The 20,216-nt window shown below is 38.9% G+C and overlaps 1 protein-coding gene across 3 annotated transcripts in view; it reads left to right on the forward strand.

Annotated features, from left to right (window-relative positions):
* N4bp2 (NEDD4 binding protein 2) overlaps nt 1-20,216 on the forward strand; it is a 62,019-nt gene that overhangs the window by 38,192 nt on the left and 3,611 nt on the right. For 2 of the 3 annotated variants that reach the window (XM_028765297.1, XM_028765296.1), the window contains 9 exons: nt 1,406-3,714; nt 4,304-4,389; nt 4,857-4,902; nt 6,805-6,992; nt 9,544-9,662; nt 12,094-12,232; nt 15,264-15,452; nt 16,835-17,003; nt 19,444-19,567. In XM_028765297.1, coding sequence (XP_028621130.1) covers nt 1,406-3,714; nt 4,304-4,389; nt 4,857-4,902; nt 6,805-6,992; nt 9,544-9,662; nt 12,094-12,232; nt 15,264-15,452; nt 16,835-17,003; nt 19,444-19,567 — 3,369 coding nt within the window. Of the gene's footprint in view, nt 1-1,405; nt 3,715-4,303; nt 4,390-4,856; nt 4,903-6,804; nt 6,993-9,543; nt 9,663-12,093; nt 12,233-14,306; nt 14,367-15,263; nt 15,453-16,834; nt 17,004-19,443; nt 19,568-20,216 lie in introns of those variants that run through there. The other variant, XM_028765298.1, reaches the window with a different exon arrangement.

Here is a 20,216-nt window from a genome sequence, read left to right on the forward strand (position 1 = left end):
GTTTCTTTTTTAATGATAGCTTTGAAGACTTGAAATCACGGCTGATAAACTAAAAGTAAAGAGATTTTGTTTTCTATTTAGACATCAGCTGAGGATGTTAGCAAGAGAAGTGAAAATTCATGTGAAAGATGATTTTTTTTCCCTTTAAGTTTGTGAGTCTGTGGGCATACAGTGATTACACTTATCCTTTTTGGGTATTTCCCTTTTCTCTTTTAATTGTTTTTGTGTAGATCCACATTACTTTTTTATTTTTAATGTTGTTTAAGGTTTTAGTGAGTGTACTCACATTGAGAATTCTGTTAGTGTCAGACGTGGTTTTTACTGGGTCAAGCTGAATGGGAGAGGTGGATTTGTGAGAATTCCTAAGATAATGGAAAATGACTTGACAAACTGAATAAGGAAAAATCGTTGACATTGAAAGTATAATGCTATGAGTTGGAAATTAACATCCAGGTTGATGGATGGAGGGTGACTCCTATTTATTACATGTGGGAGGGGCTTTTACAAAAGCACGGTCCAAATACAACCCGTGTGGTGGAGGAAGAGAGGTCACAAGACTGTTGTTTACTTGTTCTCACAAGCTCTCAGAGAGAGATCTCACACAGCACGACTCATGGACTAGGTTCTGACAGGTTGGTTTTGAGATCCTTTAAATAGTGATTCTCAGCCTATCCAGAGCTTCTACCTTTTAGTACATCTCATGTGGTTACCCCAACCATAAACTTACTTTTGTTGCAACTTCAAAACAGTAATTTTGCTTCTGTCATGAATCATAGTATAAATTATATAATATATAATTATATAATAATATAAATTATTATATAAATATATTTCCCAATGGTCTTAGGTGACCCTGTGAAAGGGTCGACAGAGGTTTCGACCTACAGGTTGAGAAATAAAACTTCCTTTGTAGGAAATGTAGACCCATTGTAACATATGCTAAGCTATGGATGTGAAGGAAGCTGGCAAGGCAGTGTCTTTCCCGTGAGCACATTAGACCCTTCGTTGAAATAGTCAACATGTCTCACTGTGACTGACAGCTGAAGGGTTCTGTCCACCCTGAAGAGTTTGCTTGTGTCTGCTTCCCATGGTGTTCCATGTTGGTAAAGAGTTGTGTTTGTGCTATTTCAGGGAAAGGGTAAGATTAGTCCTTACATTATTTCTTCCACCAGTCTGAGGATTGAACTCAAGGCCCCACACAGTTGTTGGGCTAGTGTTCTGCCTCTGAGCTCTACCATTGAGTTATATATATCCCCATCCCAGTTTTTATAATTTTTGTGTAATCTAATTTTAAATATTTAGAATAAATGCTAACTGCTGTCTGGCTGCATGATTCTTTAATTTGAATCATAGTAGTAATCGCACTGTGAGGAAACTTTCTTACCGTACTTGAAATGTCTCGTAGCCCAAGAGACAGTGAAGCTGTTACCTCTGCAAAAGAAGACAGTGTTGCATGTGTGTCTCCGAAGCACTTAGAGTTACCGGAGGAGAAGACACTTGAAGTGGTCACACAAGCAATGTCACCTGCCAGCGATCCCCCGCTCCCTTGTCCCAGTTTAAACAGAGGAAGAACGGAGTTGGGTGATGTGAGTCACGGCGTTCCTAACCACTTCTTGCAGGAAGCTCCGAGCACCTATTTTCCTAACCCTGAAAACAAAGTTCAAGCCACAGATAGAAGTGAGAAAGAACAAGAGATGATGTCTGAAAAAGAGCATTCTGAAGCAGACGCATGGATTGCTGCAGAGGGAGCACCGTCACATGGTTACTGTGTTGAGGACAACCAGGAAACCTGTGAGTTTGCCAGTGCAGCTACTCTTGCCAGTGAGAACCCCTCCCCTCCTGAAATAGTGGAGGAAAGAACAGCAGGAAAGAAAAAGGCCATTGGAAAACAAAAAAGCAAATCATCTTTGGAAAAATTCCCCAAACATGAGCTATCAAATTTTGTTGGTGACTGGCCAGTTGATAAGACAATTAGCCAGAGAACTAAAAGGAACCGGAAAACTGAAAAAGGTTTATCTGTACAAAATGACAAAAAATGCAATCGCCCGCAGTCCCACAAAGTGTTAGATACTAGGGTATCTGTGACTACAGATGCTATCCAGCCCCAAGGATCTGGAAACGACGATTTTTCAGAAGTGCCCAGTAGCTATCACTATGATCCTTACAAAAGTACCGAGCAAACCTCATTCAGCGCTGTGAGCGACTGGCCCTCCTCTGCTTCCTTAACTCAGAGAGAGCACAGATTGAGAATGCCAAAAGGTGGCTTAAGTGAACCCAACGTAGAATTTGGAAATAATGACAACCTGGGTGAAATACCCTTATATCCAGCACACGAGGCCTACTGGGGGACAAGCCCCGAAGAACTGAAGACGCTGAGTTCCAGCCTTCGGGGTTCTGAAATGCTGCCCAGTAAAACAGCGCATGAGCATCATAGCCAGCACTCACTGCCCCTTACCTTTTCCGGCAGTGCAGCAACTCTTCCTGGAGTAGTGGGGCCCCGAGCTCTAACAGAATTTCCAGTGGGGGTGTCTGGAATCATGTCTGGAATAGATACAGGCACTTGTACCCAGACTGAACCCCAAGATTTTGCTCTCTTGTGGAAAATAGAAAAGAATAAAATCAATGTTTCAGATTCTGTCAGAGTGTTGACAGGAAGATTAGATGGGTTTAAGCCAAAAGATTTTACTCTTATTAGAAAATTAAATGTTCAAGAAACAATTCCATATAGAGTGATGCATGATAAAAGTACATTCGTTGAAGAAAGTGAGCTCACCAGTGCCGATGAATCTGAAAATATTAACATCCTTTGCAAACTGTTTGGATCCTTTTCCTTAGAAGCCCTGAAAGATCTGTATGAGAGATGTAATAAAGACATTATTTGGGCCACAAGCCTCTTGTTGGACTCTGAGACTAAACTGTGTGAGGACACTGAGGTTGAGAACCCCCCCAAGTCATACAGTGAGTCACAGGTTGGGCCGTTTTCTATGGGCTTGGATTTGAAGGAAATTATTAGCCACGGAGGAACCTCAGAAGGTTCTAATTCTTCTGTATCAGAATTTAGTCCTGGAATTGGTATCAGGAACACCAGCGCACAGTCTGCTGGTGACCCAGAAACGGGAAACTCAGAGCAGGAAGGGATAAGAACTCTAAATCCTGAAAACCCCGAATTAATAACCAGAATATTCCCTAATGCCACTGTAAACGTGAAGAGTAATAATGAAACAGTGCCTGACTGTCAGGCTGAATTGTCTGGTGCGTATACCTTTGAGCAGCCTCCACGGTCTTACATCCCTAAAGATGTTAGTGAAATAGAAGAAAGTCTAGTAGTGACAGAGACTAGAGACAATATTCATTCTTTTTTAAATTTATCTGATATTATAAACTCTGCAACAAGCAGTTCAAATCCTGAATTAAATGAAGATGTTTATCTTACTGGCTCTTTGGAAGTAAAGAAAAATGAAAATCTTCCTAAGGATTATATGAAATTTGCAAACATGGAAGAATTTATCAATGAAGATAAACAGGAAATGGAGAGAAATCTAATGCCAGGAACTGGTTGGTCAGTAGGAGTTAGTGAAGAGGGTAAAACTGAGGTGTTGACTCCTGCACCAGTGACAGCCAAATCTCTGACCATAGACTGTCTGGAGCTGGCACTACCCCCGGAGCTGGCTTTCCAGCTTAATGAGCTGTTTGGCCCGGTTGGTATTGATTCAGGTAAGGAAAAAGTAAATTATGTGTGTATGTAAATAGCATACAGTTTCTAGCTCAGTTAATTTTTGTTGGCTCAATGTATCTGATTTATGTCACATAATTTTACAATGTGCTTTATTTTTTTGATAAAACATGTTTTTAAAGGATTTAAAAGAATGAATTTGAAGTAGAGAATATTTACATAGAATTTTAAATTTCAGGATACCCATGAACATGTTGCAGGTTACCCTGGTACTTACCTTACATGTATTTGCAAAAGTGAACTTTTGGAAAAAGAGTCTCTTGGTGCTGTTTCTGATAGATTAATGCAGGAATTAATTTCCTAGCATACTGTTATGGGAAGTCTCAGCTAGAGGAATGTATTAAGTTACTGGGGTGTATGCTAACTTAAATAGATTTGTTATGAAGTTTTGCATGTTGTACCAATTAAGTATGAAAACAATGGCATAAAACATAAAAATATCCCAAGTAAACAGAAATGTATTAGTAATTAATGGTAAAATTTAATTTTATCCATGTGGTAGTTGAGTGTGTTTTCTGCAAATGTGCGATGAGCACCAATGATGTTTTTTCTTTTTCTCCTCTTCACAAGGCTCTCTAACAGTTGAGGATTGTGTGGTTCATATAGACCTGAATCTCGCTAAAGTGATTCATGAGAAATGGAGAGAATCTGTAATGGTTGGTAACCTCCTCATATGAAGACCCCCACCCCCATGTTATTTTACTCATACACACATACAGATTTATACACATGCATGTCATTTTTAAAAGTACTAAAAATCTTAAACAGAGCTCTAGGGAACGAATACATATATGTATAGATATTGATATTCTTTTTAATTTTTACTCTTTATTTTATGTACAATAGAGGATGTCAGATCCCCTGGGACCGGTGTTACAGTTTGCCATTTGAATGCTGGGAGTTGAACCAGGGTCTTCTGGGAGAGCAGCAGCTAATGCTCTTAACCACTGAGCTGTCTCTCTAGCCGACATTAGCTCTTCTTAGTAATTTTATTTATATAATTTTATCATTTTACTTAATTTTAATAGTGATTCATAGTTCACAAGAAGAACTAATACAGCCTGTAGCCGTGTTTGCCATGGCACCCTCTTTTCCCATCCTTGCTCTCTGCCTTTGTGTTTAGGAGCGACAGAGACAAGAGGAGGTTTCTCGTGGCAAGTGCATGCAAGGTAAAAGTACATCTTTACACTTTGATGTTGAAATGTTGACTGCATATATATTTTTAATTCATTCTAAGTGTACTTCCTTAAAATATGTTGCCCAAAGATTTAAAAAAAAAGTGTGTGTGTTCATGTGTGTATGGAGAGTGTGTATATCATAGTGTATGTATAGAGGTCAGAGGGATGTTTGCAGGTATCTCCTTCCACCATGTGGATTCTTGGGATTGAACTCAGTCAGGTTTGGCAGCAGGTGCTTTTACTGACTATGTCTCCAAGAATTTTGATTTACAAATGGAAAAAAAACCAAACAAAAACAAACAAACAAACAAACAAAAAAACCCAAAACCTTGTGTGTGTGGGGTTGAGACTTTTTTTTTTTTAAATAGTCCTGGCTGTCCTAGAACTTGCTTTATAGACCAGGCTGGCCTTGAACTCACAGAGATTGCCCTGCTTTTGCCTCCATAGGGCTAGAATTAAAGGTGTATGTCACCACCGCCCAGCAAGAAATCCTCTTAAAAACTTGCTGGGGCTGGAGAGATGGCTAGGCGGTTAAGAGCACTGATTGCTCTTGCAGACAACCTGAGTTCAATTCCCAGTAACCACATGGTGGCTCCCAACCATCTGGAATGGGATTCAATGCCCTCTTCTGGTATGTCTAAAGACAACCACAGTGTACTCATATACATAAAAATAAATAAATCTTAAAAAAAAAAAACCAACTTGCCTTTTTGTGTATTTATTGAGACACTGTAGCAAAGGCTGGTCTCAAATTTGCAATATTTTTTTAAAGCTTTTTGAGTGCTAGGATATCACAGCATGCCCAGCTACAAATAAATGCTCATGTTTCTCTCTCTCTCTCTCAAAAAACAAAAACAAAAAAAACCAACAACAAAACAAAAAAGAATCTTGATGCAGACTAGAAACTTAGAGGAAAATAAGGCTGAGTACTGTTTATCATAGCTGCTACAGTATCTGAAGTGTGCTGATACATGTTGTCAGAGAGCTTCTTGGTAAGGTTTTAAAATGCTTTTGGTTTATTTTCTTGATAGCATTATAGAATTATTACTTGGCTATTCACATCTTTATTGATATCAGTGTCTTAGATGACAAAGATAAACCTGAATCATGAAGGTCCTTGCTTCCAGATGACTTCTTACACAGTGTTGTCTCCAGTGACTTCTGTCACGCAGGCCTGGTAAGAAAGGCCTCCTTCTGTAAAGAAGCACTTTGAATACTTCCGTGCACTCCACACTGCAGCTGAGACGAGGAACTGTAGGGTGAAGATTCTTGGGCTCCACTTTAGTTCAGGCTTGTGCTCAAGTTACAGCTTCCGGAGAGAAGCTGGGCACACACCTAAGAGTATAAGCAGCACTACCTAAGGGTAGAAGTGACAGGACTATATAGTGGTTATGTGACTGCTTGGGGCTGCAGCAGCTGCCCCACTCTTCACTCCCCACAGAGACAGGAATCTGTCAGAATGTGCCTATCTGCTGTGACTGTGAACCTCAAGCTCTGCTCTTTGAGTGTAACTCCCTATTTGTAGTGTCCTTTGGTCTGTTAGTATTTGTCAGCATGTTACTTTCCTCAGTTCTCGGAGGAGAGTGGGGCTGAGCACAGCTCTCCCTGTCGCTCACTACTCAGCCTTTTTATTGGGGAGGGAGGGAGTCAAAGTGACACACAAAAGAACGGGAAACATTCATTGAACTGATTTATGGTTATGCCTAGGTCATTGCTCATGTGAAATACTTGCTTGTGGTTACATGAAGATTTATTTTGAAATTTCAAAGTCAGATTATAAGCTGAAAAGGACTTTAAGCTGTAAAGGACCATAAGCTGAAAAGGACTGTCTTGTGACTAATGCTTAATTTGTACATTAATTGCTGAATCTGTGACACTATATTACTCTTGTAGATCCTTTGCTGGCTGGACATACTGTTTTTGATAATTCTGAACAAAAATCATCTCAGAAAACAGGCAAAAGATTATTGAAGACTTTAGCAGCACCTGAGACCCTGGATCACTGGAACACTCAAACAAAAAAAGTTTCACTTCGGGAAATAATGTCAGAAGAAATTGCCTTACAGGAGAAACATGACTTGGTAAGGGTTGACACAGATACTAACCCGTGGTCTCTGGCTGCAGTGTTAGTTACATGTGATTTCCATTTAATTCTGTGTCTCTCATATTTAACCTGGTTGAAGGCAATATTAAAACTGAAAGGTGTGTAGATAGAATCTGAAGTCGAGGCTTTGCTTCTAGCTGACACTGGTATGTGTAAGCTGTCATGTTACGTATGTGTGTTAGATTTAATTATTTCAGGCTATAAAACTGTGTCATTGGTAGTTTCATTTGTTTAATTTGGTTTTGTTTTATTTTTGAGACAGGGTTTCCCTGTGTAGCCCTGACTTTATTGGAACACACTTTATAGATCAAGCTGGCCTTGAACCCAGAGCTCTGACTTTGTCTCCTGTGTGCTAGGAGTAAAGGAGTGAGCCACCACTGGCTTCACTGGTAAATTTTAGCATTTACTTCAGTCATTTTTTACTTATAGAAAAATACGAAATCTTTCATTTAAAGATAGTATCATACATTATTTAGTCACAATAATTGTATTGCTTTTTTTAAAGATGTGTCATCCTCACAGAAAAAGATCCTAAGTTTATAGTCCAGCCATGTTAGGATTTGTAGTTTAGAAGCGTGACCCTTAGATCACCAGGGCTCTTAGCATTGAGGATTCTTTGTGGAGATGTTAATTCAGGTTATAGAGCATATGGGAAATACTTTGTTTCTTTTGAGACAGGGCTCATGCAGCTCAGGTTCCTGATCTGCTTGTCTCCACTACTCTGTGACAAGTTCACTTAGTTAGTCATTTCCTGGGCGGAGCCTTACAGCTTCCCTTCTGACTGCTGTTGGGTGCTACAGATGAGTTCAATGTAACTAAACTTTAAACAGATAATTCTAGGATTGTTATTAAAATTCCTAATTTAGAAAGTTTCAGGGTTACTTTAATTGCCTTTGAAATTTTATAGGTTATTTTTCAGAGATTAGAGTCTGAATGACAAGCAAAAATTATAACTATGTTGTCAACACTAGAAAGTATTAAAGTTACTTTTAAGAAGTTCCTCCTCTCTCCCCCTCTCTCCCTCTTCCCTTCTCTCCCTCTTCCCCTCTTTCCCTCTCTCTCCCTCTCCCTCCTCTTGTTTGTTTATTGAGACAGGGTTTCTCTGTGTAGTCCTGGCTGTCCTAAAATTCACCCTGTAGACCAGGCTGGCAGGCTGATATACCTGCTGGGATTAAAGGGATGTGTCACCCCTGCTCAGCTACTTTAACAGTCTTTTTCATAATTTAGTTTAGAATTTAAAGAAGATACTCTAGGAACTCCAAGGACATGGCTCAGTGAGTAAGAATCCTTCTGTCAAGCATGAGGTCTTGAGTGCAAACCCCTCAACACTATCATACTAAATTTTAAAAAGTGGGTGTGCTAGCATCTGAGCTGTTGGGTGTACACAGGAAGACCACTGTGGAGACACCATCTAAGGGAGGAAGGTAGACTGTGATGGAGCCGTCCGTCCGTCCATCCGTCTGTCCATCACAGGGAGCGTGCAGTACATACCACCCTGTGTCACACAGGTGGGGACAGAGAGAACTATTTAGGAAACTAGGAAAGTCTGGCAGTTTTACTTTATCTACTTATTTAGGAGTTTTACCTTATTGTGCCTGGATTTCAGTACATAGCCCAGACTGGTCTTGAACTCTCCACCTTTCTATCTTAGTGTTTTTTGTTTGCTTGTTTGTTTGTTTTTGTTTTTGTTTTTTTTCCCCTTTTTGTTTTTTTTGTTTGTTTTTCGAGACAGGGCTTCTCTGTGTAGCCCTGGCTGTCCTGGAACTCACTCTGTAGACCAGGATGGCCTCGAACTCAGAAATCCTCCTGCCTCTGCCTCCCAAGTGCTGGGATCAAAGGCGTGCGCCACCACTGCCCGGCATCCACCTTTCTATCTTATATGTCAAGCGTTATACACATTTGGAACTCTGCTTGGCTGGAGTAGTAGTTCTAGGTAGGCAACTTTATGGAGTGTGAAAAAATAGCTATCTTTTAGTAAATATATTTGTAAAAAAATTTTAAACAATTAAGAGTGTTAAGGTTTTCTGCCAATCTGAATTTGTAACATTTGTACATTGTAGCTTCTGCCTATTGAGGAAAGTATGGTCACAGCATCACACCATGTCTCTTACTGAGGACTCATGGGGGGCATTTCTTTTGGGTTTCAGTGCCAGAAAAGCTATACTTCTCCTGAGCAGCTGGCTTGTTTTTATTTTATGAACACTGAGAATGTTTCCCCTTTGCTTTTACTACTCAGGGGGCTCAGAACTAAATTTGTAGCAATTTACAGGATTGACATGGACTTATATATTAATTTTACTTGCTAGCTAATCTTTGTTAATTTATATCCTATCTTTTTAATAGTTACATTGATTAATAATTGGTAATGTCCCAAGTAAAGCATCATTATGTGATTAAAGAAGGCATATGCCACCACCACCCGGCTACAACAGAATAATTAATTAGACTTTTGTTCAGTATTGTCTGGGTTACAAATTGCATCTTACAAATTTTCATCTTATGGGTGATTGTTTTTTGTTTTGTTTTAGAAACGGGAGACACTTATGTTTGAAAAAGACTGTGCCACAAAACTAAAGGAGAAGCAGCTCTTTAAAATATTTCCAGCCATTAATCAAAATTTCCTGGTGGACATTTTCAAGGATCACAAGTGAGTGAGTGCTCAAAGGACTAGCTAGTCTCCCTGGACAGATTTGTCAAATGATCTCTAGTGTTCATTTAACAAATTGTTAAATTTGATATATATGTTGTTCAGAAAGTGCAAATTTCTAACAACTGTCTTGTATTCCTTGTTAAATTTTTCTTTAAATTTTTTTTGTTACTTTTTCATCATGGGAAACAACAGGTAGCTGAGAGGTAGACAGTGTTTTACTTCCAATTTTAAATTAGAATCTCATGGTTTTAAGTGGAGTTCATTAAAATACAAATATCAGCATGGAATTGTATTATCTGTGTTTGATTTTCGAAGGAAACTGAAACTATGTATAGATTCTCAAAAGATTCATGGAATATAGATCTTGCAATTAAAAGAAACATTCAGCTAATGTGCCTGAAATAGGCAGGAACTCAGCCTGACATGCTGTAAGTTCTAGACAAGCAAGGGCTAAGTAGCCTATCTTTAAAATAAATAATTGTTAAAAATGAGAAATCCAGTTATCAGAGTTACCTCCTACTATTGTTTTTGTTGTTAGGGATTGAGCCCAGGTCTTTCCAACTCTGTTTTGTTAAAATCATATAATGGTCACATGTATCCAGACTGTCCTTAACCTTGCTAGGTAGCTAAGGGTGACCTAGAACTTCTGACCTTGCTGCCTCCACCTCTCAAATTCTAGGCTTACAAGCCCTTATGGTCAATTTTATGTAGTTATGGGGATCAAACACAGGACTTCCTACATGTTAGCCAGGTATTCTACCAACTAGGCCATATCCCCACCTGGTTAAGTTAATTTTGACTGTATATAAAACACAAAATTGTGCATATTAGTGAGTGGTAAAATGTTTTGATCCATGTGTCCATTGTGTAGTGTTTTAATTAGGTTAACATGTTTTTTCCAAAGTCCTGGCTATCCTGAACTCTCTTTATAGACCAGGCTAGTGTCAAGCTTGCAGAGATCTTCCTGCCTCTGAGCCTTGCGATTAAAGGCATGTACCACCATGCATGGCAACATGGGTTTTGTTTTTTTTTTTTTTAACACCTGAGTTTTTACTCATTCCTCATTTGTTTATTTATTGTGTGTGCAAGCAGCCAGGGGTGAGTGTGCAGGTCAGAGAGCAGCTCTTGAAACTTGGTTCTCTCCTTTTAATATGTGGACTCTGGGGATCCAACTCAGGTCATCAGATGTGGGAGCAAGACGACCTGTTGAGCTATTGCACCTGCCCATTTACTAGTACTACCAGTACTACCACAAGTACTAGTACTACCACAAGTACTAGTACTACTGCTGCTAGCTTTCCGAGTTTGGAACTGAGAGATGGCTCAGTGTTTAAGGGCAGTCGCTGCACTTCAGAGGACCAGAGTTTGATTACTAACACCATGGTGGCTTACATCTGTCAGTAACTCCAGTTCAGGGAAACTGATAACCCTCTTCTGGACTCCTCGGGTACCAGGCATACATATGGTACAGACATACATGCAGGTGAAACGTCCATACACATAAAATAAAATGATAAATAAAAATGCCGACAGACCTTCCAGGACACTTTTCTGGCTTCTTGAAGTGCTCAGCATATAGTTGTTTTCTATAATCTGCTACACATAACTGTATTACTCATACTTAATTGTGACTTAGTACCCATGACTCTCCTCATTTCTCTTTCTCCCTGTGTTTTCCACCATGGACGATTAAACCAGAGGCAGCTATATGCTAGGCAGGTGCCCTAGCACTGAGCTGTATTCCCAACCTGGTTTTATTTTTATTTTAAGCCAGGATTTTGCTCTGTAGCCCAGGTTGGCCTTAAACTTGTGATCCTCCTCCCTGGCTACCTGTATAGCTAGAGTTGTGGTATGTGCCATTGTACCTGGCTTGGTAGCACTTTTGAAAATTAGATTTTGAGGCTGGGGATAAAGTGCTTGGCTGGAATGAACAGGCCTTGGGGTTGGTCCTCATCATTAGACGACATTAAGGAGGCAGAGGCAGGCAGGTCTCTGAGGTTAGACCAACTTGATGTCTGTAGCAAGTTCCTGAGCACCCAGGGCTGCATTGAGACCTATCTTAAAGTTGAGACCTGATTACTTTTTATTTTCCCTGAGATCATTCTAAGTCTTTGAGCGTGTTATATTTCAGTATTAAAAACTTAAAACTAAGCCAATTTCTTACACTTTTAAAAAATTAAAAATATTTATTGGTATTTTATAGATATGAGTGTTTGCCCACATATATGTATGTGTGCCCCATGTATGCCTAGTGCCCACAGAACTGGAACTGGAGTTACACATAGTTGTGAGCAGTCATGTAGATGCTGGGAACCAAACCTGGGTTCTCTGCCAAAGCAGCCAGTGCTCTTAGAAAATGCTTGAAAATGCTTTATGGTGATTATGCCACAGAACTTTCATTTTCCTCTATTTAAATATATTTAAACAGCTATTCACTGGAAAACACGGTACAGTTTCTAAACTGTGTTCTTGAAGGAGACCCTGTGAAAACAGTTGTAGCTCAAGAGTGTGTTCACCAAAATGAGAATAGCACTTCTCATACTGCACAGAAATCGAAAGAGAAAAAGGTATGGACTGATTTGATCTTTTACCCTGTTGGCAAATATATATATGTGGTTTGTTTATTGGGTATAATAATTTAATGATTATTTTTCACCATTTTGAGTAGATTGAAATTTTAATGACCAATAATATTCTTTTAAAGAATATCTGTGTACTCAGAGAATGAACTTATACCTAAATATGTTCTTACTTAATATTGTTATACAATGATAAGCATCTAAGTTTAAATTTCTGTAGATTCTGTGTAGATTTTCTTTTTTTCCTTAGGCAGGGTTTCTCTGTGTATCCCTGGCTGTCCTGGAACTTGCTGTGTGTAGACCAGGCTGAACTCAAACTTAAGATCCATCTGCCTCTGCCTCGTGTAGACGTTTCTGTGTTGACACAGTAGCTTATGAGGCATAATTGAAAGAAATGATTTTTATTATATCATAGATCTTAGAGTCTAAATATGTGGGCAGAAATATTTAACAACTTCTTTAAGTGGTTTCTCTGTTTTACCTTGAAAATGCTTTATTCTATGTTTAAATAACTTGTTATAAATCAATAGAATTGTGGTTGATTCTTACTTGCAGTCTTGTATCAGCATCAGAGTTTCTTGTTGCTTCATTTGATTTCACGTATTTGGGTGTCTTACCTATGTACATGTATGCATATATGTGCACTCTGTGTGCAGGGCCAATGGAGGCCAGAAAAAGGTATCAGATACCTTCAAAATTCCAGTTACAAGAAGTTGTGAGATGCCATGTAGGTGCTGGTAACCAAACCCCGAGGTCCTCTGCAAGAATAGCAGATGCTCTTAACATTGAACCGTTTCTACAGTCCTCTTCTTTGTTTTGTCTGTTTTTGAGACAGGGTTTCTGGCTGGCTAGCCTAGAGCTATGTGTCGACCAGAGTAGCCTTGAATTCAGAGATCCTCTTGTCTCTTAAGTACTGTGATTCAAGTTCTGGGTCACCATGCCTGGCTCATAATTAAGGTTTTTGGAGAGCATGGTGATGTCCGTTATTTTAAACCTCTACAGTTCCAGGATCTAAGCAAAATATTAATGAGGAAATTATATAACTATTATTATATATTAGGTTAGTTTTCCTTAGTATTTTTATCAGTTAGAAATGTCATATATAACATAATACATACAACATTTTTATAGTACTTACATATATACAGTACATACAGTATTATATAATACTGTTAAGATTTCCATAAATCAATTAAAACCATATATCTCTTAAGATAAGACATAGATTACTATTTGTAAGTGTTCTCTGCAAAAAATAACTTTGAAGAAAAGAATTAATGAAAAGACAGTTTGACTTAGAGATTACTATATTTTTATTTTTAAACATTAGCTTTTGATATTCTAAAGCAGTGGTTCTTAACCTTCCTAATGCTCTGATCCTTTAAAAGGTTATCATGTTGTGGTTACCCCAACCATAAAGTTATTTTGTTGCTACTTCATAACTGTAATTATGCTATTGCTATAAATCATAAAGTAAATATCTGATATGTGACTCACAAAGAGTTTGTGAAGCACAGGTTGAGAACCACTGTTTGAAAAGTATCTGGATATATTGTCTGAAAATATTACCCAAAATACAGCTTTCTTCTTTGATGGAAAGCATATGGACAGTTTGTATAATTATTATTTTCACTATCTTATATTTTACATAAGAGTGATTTGCTTCTTTAAGGATCTGGTTTGAGTAACAGTTATATCACATGCACATGTGAGTGCACACGCAAAGAGAACCACACTTTGTTGCAGTGTTTGGTTTCTGAGAGAGGATCTTGATATGTAGCTTATACTGTTTTCAATCCAACTGCTTAGTCTCCATGATACTGGAATTGTGAGGGTCCAGGCTTTATTGTAAAAGACTCCTGAAGCCCTCTACCTGAGGCAGTGTCTGATGGTACTATAGTTGAAGTCTACCCATAAAGGCGCTTATGGTCTTTATTATCAGCCATGCTAACTACACGAGGTATTCTGGTTTTTTAATTAATTTGTTTTTAATTGGCTTTTGAAAACCATAAGTTGAAATTTCTCATTGTTACCTTGAAACTTTTTGTTTGTTTGTCTAAAGCAAGACATCATGTACCTCAAGCTGGCTTCATACTCCCTGTGTGGTCAAGAGTGACCTGATCCCTGTCTGTCCTGGAGTGCTGAGAAGATAGATGTGTAACATAGTCCAAGGCTTGAAACTTGGAATAGGTTTAAACACAAACTAAAACGTGGATTTCTGTGTTGAATAAATTCATATTGCTCTTTATTTTACCTTCTATCTTTGGACTTGATTTTGTGACCTAATTATATTTTAATAATTGTGAAGAACAGCTGGTGGTGGCTGTTGTGGTACAGTCTTTTAATCCCAGTACTCAGGGAGGAAGCAGAGGCAGGTGGGTCTCTGAGTTTGAGGCTGGCCTGGTCTACAGAGTGAGTTCCAGGATGGCCAGGGCTACACAGAGAAACCCTGTCTCCTCCCTCTTCCCCTGCCAAAAAGGAAATAATAATTTTGAAGAACATCTCTATGTCTCCTAAAAGTGTGAAGAAGGGGTAATGTTAGTGACGTGAAAGAGCCGATGGTAGGAAGTCACTGGGAAAAGACCAGTCTAGCTGTTCATTTGCTTTCTTCCTTGCCTGCTTCCTCCCAACTCCCAAGGTAGGGTTTCTCTGTAGTCCTGGCTTCCTGGAACTCCTTCTGTAGATCAGGCTAGATCAGGCTGGCTTTGAACTCAGAGATCCACCAATCTCTGTCTCCCAATTGCTGGGATTAAACAGAATTTCACGTATTCCAGGGTAGCCTCCAATTTCTGTGTAGCCAGGCTGTTGTGATCTTCTGTCTATGACCCTATCATGCTGAACACATACAGTTGCCTGGTCTTCCTGCTTTTTCGTGATAGCTGAATACTAAGATTACAGACATGTACCACCACGCCTGGCTCAGGCCTAGTTTGGGCATACATTTTCTGACAAGAAGACATCCATCCAGAATAAGACATCCATTCCAAACTTGCTCTGTGCATTACACATTGTGTTCTAGGCAAAGAAACCAAAAGAGGCTGAGGATCCCCCAGGTGACCCCTCTTTCCAGGATTTTGAGTACCCTGAGTATGATGACTACAGGGCAGAGGCTTTCCTGCACCAGCAGAAGAGGATGGAGTGCTACAGCAAGGCCAAGGAAGCCTACCGCATGGGGAAGAAGAATGTGGCCACCTTTTATGCTCAACAGGTGAAGTGGAAAACTGTTGCAGTTTGTTCATCAGTTATGGTATTTAAGTAGCCTTAGCACATAAGTTTTGGTTAACAATTGGGGAAGGATTTAGAGATCATATAAGTGACATATAAAGTGACCTAATAGAACGCCATGATTGTGAAACCTTGGTCATCTTTGTTGAGTTTCTGTCATTGCTTCTGTATGTGTAGTGTCATGAGTACAGTTGTTCTTCAGGCTTCAGTGTGAACTTGCTCTCGTACAGACTAGAGCAAGTGATCTACCACTGAGCTGTATCCCCTCCCCTCCCTTCCCCTCCCCTCTTCTCCTCTCTTTTCTCCTCTCCTTTTTTCTTATCATTTATGTTTTATATTAAGACTGAGTCTCACTAAATTATCCAGGCTGCCCTTGCACTTGTCATTCTGTTTCGTAGCTTTGCAAGTTCCTGAGAGTATGGCTGTGTACCACTAGGCCTGGGGAATTGTAATTTGTTTTCCCAACTTTTCCTTTGGGTTAAATTGAATCATTTGATGGTCTCCTTAGCAGTTTATCATTTACTAGTATGTCTGAGCAGATAGATGTTTCCTGGGAGAAAGAAAGAAAGCAGAAAAGGATGTGTTAGACAGGAGTCACATGGGTCTTACATTGTCTATGATGTTTCGATTTTTAGTAAAGCATTTATCTATGTGTGTCTGTGTATGTTGTATCTTGTATATATATTTGGTACATGCACATTAGTGTGTGAGTGCTTGTTCTGTGGACACAGAGGCCAGAGGAGGACAGGGTCTTCCACTGTCACATCCCCATTTACCGCCATAAGACAGGCAGTAAGGAAATGCTGAGCTAGAAGTTTAACCTTTCAGCTAGGCTGGCTTGCCAGCGAGCTTCTGGGATCTACCTGTCTCTTCCCCTGATGCTGGGGTTAGGACACATACAGATATGCCTTGCTTCTTACATTGACTTGAACTCAGGTTGTCCTAAACAGAAGGTGTCAAACTAGGATACCCCTTAGAGCCCTAACAACAGTCCTTGGGCAGGGGGTAACTAGAAACTGTTTTAAAGGGACCATCAAGCTGAGAGACCCATGATTATCAAAGAATACACTTTATTAATCAAATCAAACATTAAACCTATTGATTCTTTCCTGAGCTAAACATTGTTTTCTTTTATGAATTTTGTTTAAGGATTTTAAAAAAAATTTTACTATTATGAATAGTTTAAGAACCATATTATTATTAATTTACTAAGTTTTTCCAAAGTTTGTTCCATCATCTTTTAGCTTATTTCTTCATCAAGATACTAAATTTAGTGTTCCGAGTTTTATTCAGGGCACTTCTGCTCCTTTGCTTGTCTTAAGTGGTAATTAAAAGTTTCTGTTGGTGATGTCTGTATGATTAAAGGGCAGTCTGCATGAGCAGAAGATGAAAGAAGCCAATCACCTTGCTGCTGTGGAGATCTTTGAGAAAGTCAATGCCTCTCTGCTACCGCAGAATGTCTTAGACCTCCATGGGCTGCATGTAGATGAAGCTATAGAACATTTGACAGCGGTTCTACAGCAGAAAACAGAAGGTAGGGATATGCTGATGACGTTGGCATTGACAGACCTTGCCAAACACAGTGAATCTGCCTGTGCAGACTGGGACTATCTGCTTTCTTTGTAGACATTCGTGTTAGTCATTCCTCAAAGAATTTTCATTGGTGTGACCATTAAGCTTTCTTTCTTGGACTTATTTCTATTCCTTTATTACATCTGTAAAGGATGGGTCACAATAAACACGGGAATCCTCTGTGACTGATAAATGGAACCTGCCTTGAATACTGTCTTTAGTAGATGTTTGTGCAGCTACAAAAGCAAATAAGGTGATAGGACTTTTACAGAATTGCCTCAGAGGCAGGCTTTCTAAACACCTGCAGTACGTCAGTGTCCCTTTCTTTCTGCTGATATTTAGTCACACAGGTAACACGAAAGGCCACACCTGTCATTTCCTAAATTGTTTATTTTCCCAGGATCTTAGCTAGATCTTTTTCAAGACCTCACTCAGTAAAGTGTCTCACTGTGTAGTGTCTGTGTCACTCTCTTCAGTGGTCGTGCTCCATAGAAAGTGCAGTCCGTCTTGCTTATCTCACACACTAATACTGGACAAGTGTTGAGTTATAAAGATGGCCTGTATTGTTGCACTTTATATACATTTATTAATTCAGCAGTTATCACTTGTGATGAAGTGGAATTGCTGTATAAGACTGAGAATTCATCTGAAACATTGCAACTGTGTTATTCTATAACTGAGGTTATAGAATAATACAGTGTTTATAGACTAATCTGTAACAAATGCAGATATTTTACTTTTTCTCATTTTTAAAAATACTTCCTTTTATATTTCTTTTCAATCTTCTTTTTCCTTTTGGTTTTGTTTTTCCAAGACAGAGTTTCTCTATTTAGCACTGTTGTTCTGGAACTCTCTGTAGATCAGGCTATCTGGGAACTCTTGAGGTCTGCCTTCCAAGGGCTCAGCAGTAACTTGCCCAGGGTAGCATTTGGTCAGACCCAAGGTGCAAAAAGCCATCTTGTGCATGCTTAGGGGAGCTTGCCTACCACTTACCACCAGATGGCAGAATTGCTGACTAGAAGTGTTGGGGTAGGGGTAGGAATCTGTGGGGTATTCTGCATTATGTTTTACTCATAAAATAAAAGAATTTTCAAAACTGAGGCTAAATAGAGACATCTGGGTCCTCTGTGCCTTGTGAGTGTGTACACACATACCTGTGAAGTACTTTTGCCCTCAGATAAACCAGAAACTCAACAGTTTGGATGTGATTAGTTACAGGGATTCACAGGGGACAGGGGAACAATGTAAGCATCATCATGAAGATGCAATAAGAAAATAAAGACTGGGAATAGAGGAGAAATAACTCTGATTTTTAAAAAGTAAACATAAAAATAGAGAGAAGGAAAACCTTTGATTTATAGCTCTCTAAAAAATATATCAGATTGAGCATAGAGGCACACGCACACCTTTAGTCTCAGAAGTCAGAGGCAGGTGGCTCTCTGTGTGTTTGAGGAGAATCTGGTCTACAGTACAAGTTCCAAGTCAGCCAGAGATGTATAGTGAAATGTTTAATTATACCCACATACAAACTTAGGCTATTTATGAATGAGAACATAAATTTTTTACATTAAGTACTTTACTATTAATAGGACTCCTTTGTTTTTATTGTTGCTGTTACTCTATTAGAGCTATTATTGATCTCAGAATTTATGTATCTACCTTCCCAAGGTCAAATATGAAGTAGCAGCTGTATATTTTCAAGAGATGAGTGTCATTCAATATTTTAAAAAATTCTCTCCTGGGAAGAATTTAACAATGAATTTTCTTTGATAGACCATGTTAAAAGTAGATTTGCTAATAGCTAGCTGTTCCTGGAAGTGATCTATAAAATAATGGCTGTTATTATCTCCTTTCTTAATGTGAAGAAACAGGTACCAAGAAGCCAATGAATTTACCCATGGACACACACAGTTGATTGGTAGCACTGTGATTCCTACTAAAGCTCATTGGCTTTAGAGTGTTTCATTAATAGGGTTGATTCTAATTCACAAATATATGTCATATAAAGCAATGTCTGAGTCAAGGTGTGTAGCAATTTTTGGATATAATTAATATTGCTGTCATTATTCAGAAAGGCTTGGAGTAATTGGAAATCTCTCTCTCAGTACCGTCTCACTGTGTGCCTCAGACTGACTTCAAACTCACCTGGCTACCTTACTCCACATCCTCTGTCTCAGCCCCTGCTACCAAGTGTGTGCTCAAAGTCTAGTTCCACTCAAGTCTGTAGATGGATAAACTGCTCAAGGCTCTGTGTATTTTAAAACATAACCCCTCCTTGAGTTTTAAATCTTTAGGACATCATAAAAAATTTTCATATGCTTTTGAATAGTTAGATTTTCTGTTAAGAATGTAAAAAATGAATGTAAAAATGATTTTAATTGTTCTAATTCCCATTTTAACAGAATTTAAGCAGAGTGGCGGTAAGCCCTATCTGTCAGTGATTACTGGGAGAGGAAACCACAGCCAGGGGGGAGTTGCTCGAATCAAACCAGCTGTCATTAAATACCTCACAAGCCACAGCTTTAGGTGAGTGTGGACTTCTGCTACCCAGATGTTCAAACCTACTCTGATAGTCACCTCAGTTCAGCTATCAGATTTCAGTCACAAATTGGTGGTTAAAGGGTAACTTTTCTTGCTAGGTTTTTATTGTCTGGTAACAAGAAACCAGAGGAAAAGATGGCTTTTTCAGTAACAATCTGCTAAGACTTTCTATTGTAAATTTAAAATAAAAAAAAAAAAGTATTTTTGAATCCTGTGTTACTGTAACCACCGAGCAGAACTAGAGGACATACGAGGGTTTAGGCCTTGCTGGTTTTGAAGGACAAAATGCATTTGTGGGGCTTTGCCTGAAATAGGTAGAATTTGGATGTGTTTAAACTATAGCCAAAGTTGTAGCTGAGTTTGTATGTCCTCTAAGTTAAATGCACAATTGATTTTTATTGACAGATATGGAGTGTCCTTTTCCATTGTAGTCATTAGCCAGCAATAGAAACAGATACGGGGAACCCAAAGGTAGAGCCTTACTGCTCAGCGGTTCTCTGAGAACGCCCGTCATCAAAGCTCTCCCCTCCCCTGGGAATCTTCCAGTCGCAGTTATTATAAGACTTTTTTATGCCATGCAATGAGATATTACTTGTTTACCTTTAGAAACAGTAGTATTAATTTTGTACATAAA

Source organism: Grammomys surdaster, unplaced genomic scaffold (assembly GCF_004785775.1).
Source record: "Grammomys surdaster isolate TR1022 unplaced genomic scaffold, NIH_TR_1.0 150, whole genome shotgun sequence".
In the NCBI taxonomy this organism is placed as follows: domain Eukaryota; kingdom Metazoa; phylum Chordata; class Mammalia; order Rodentia; family Muridae; genus Grammomys; species Grammomys surdaster.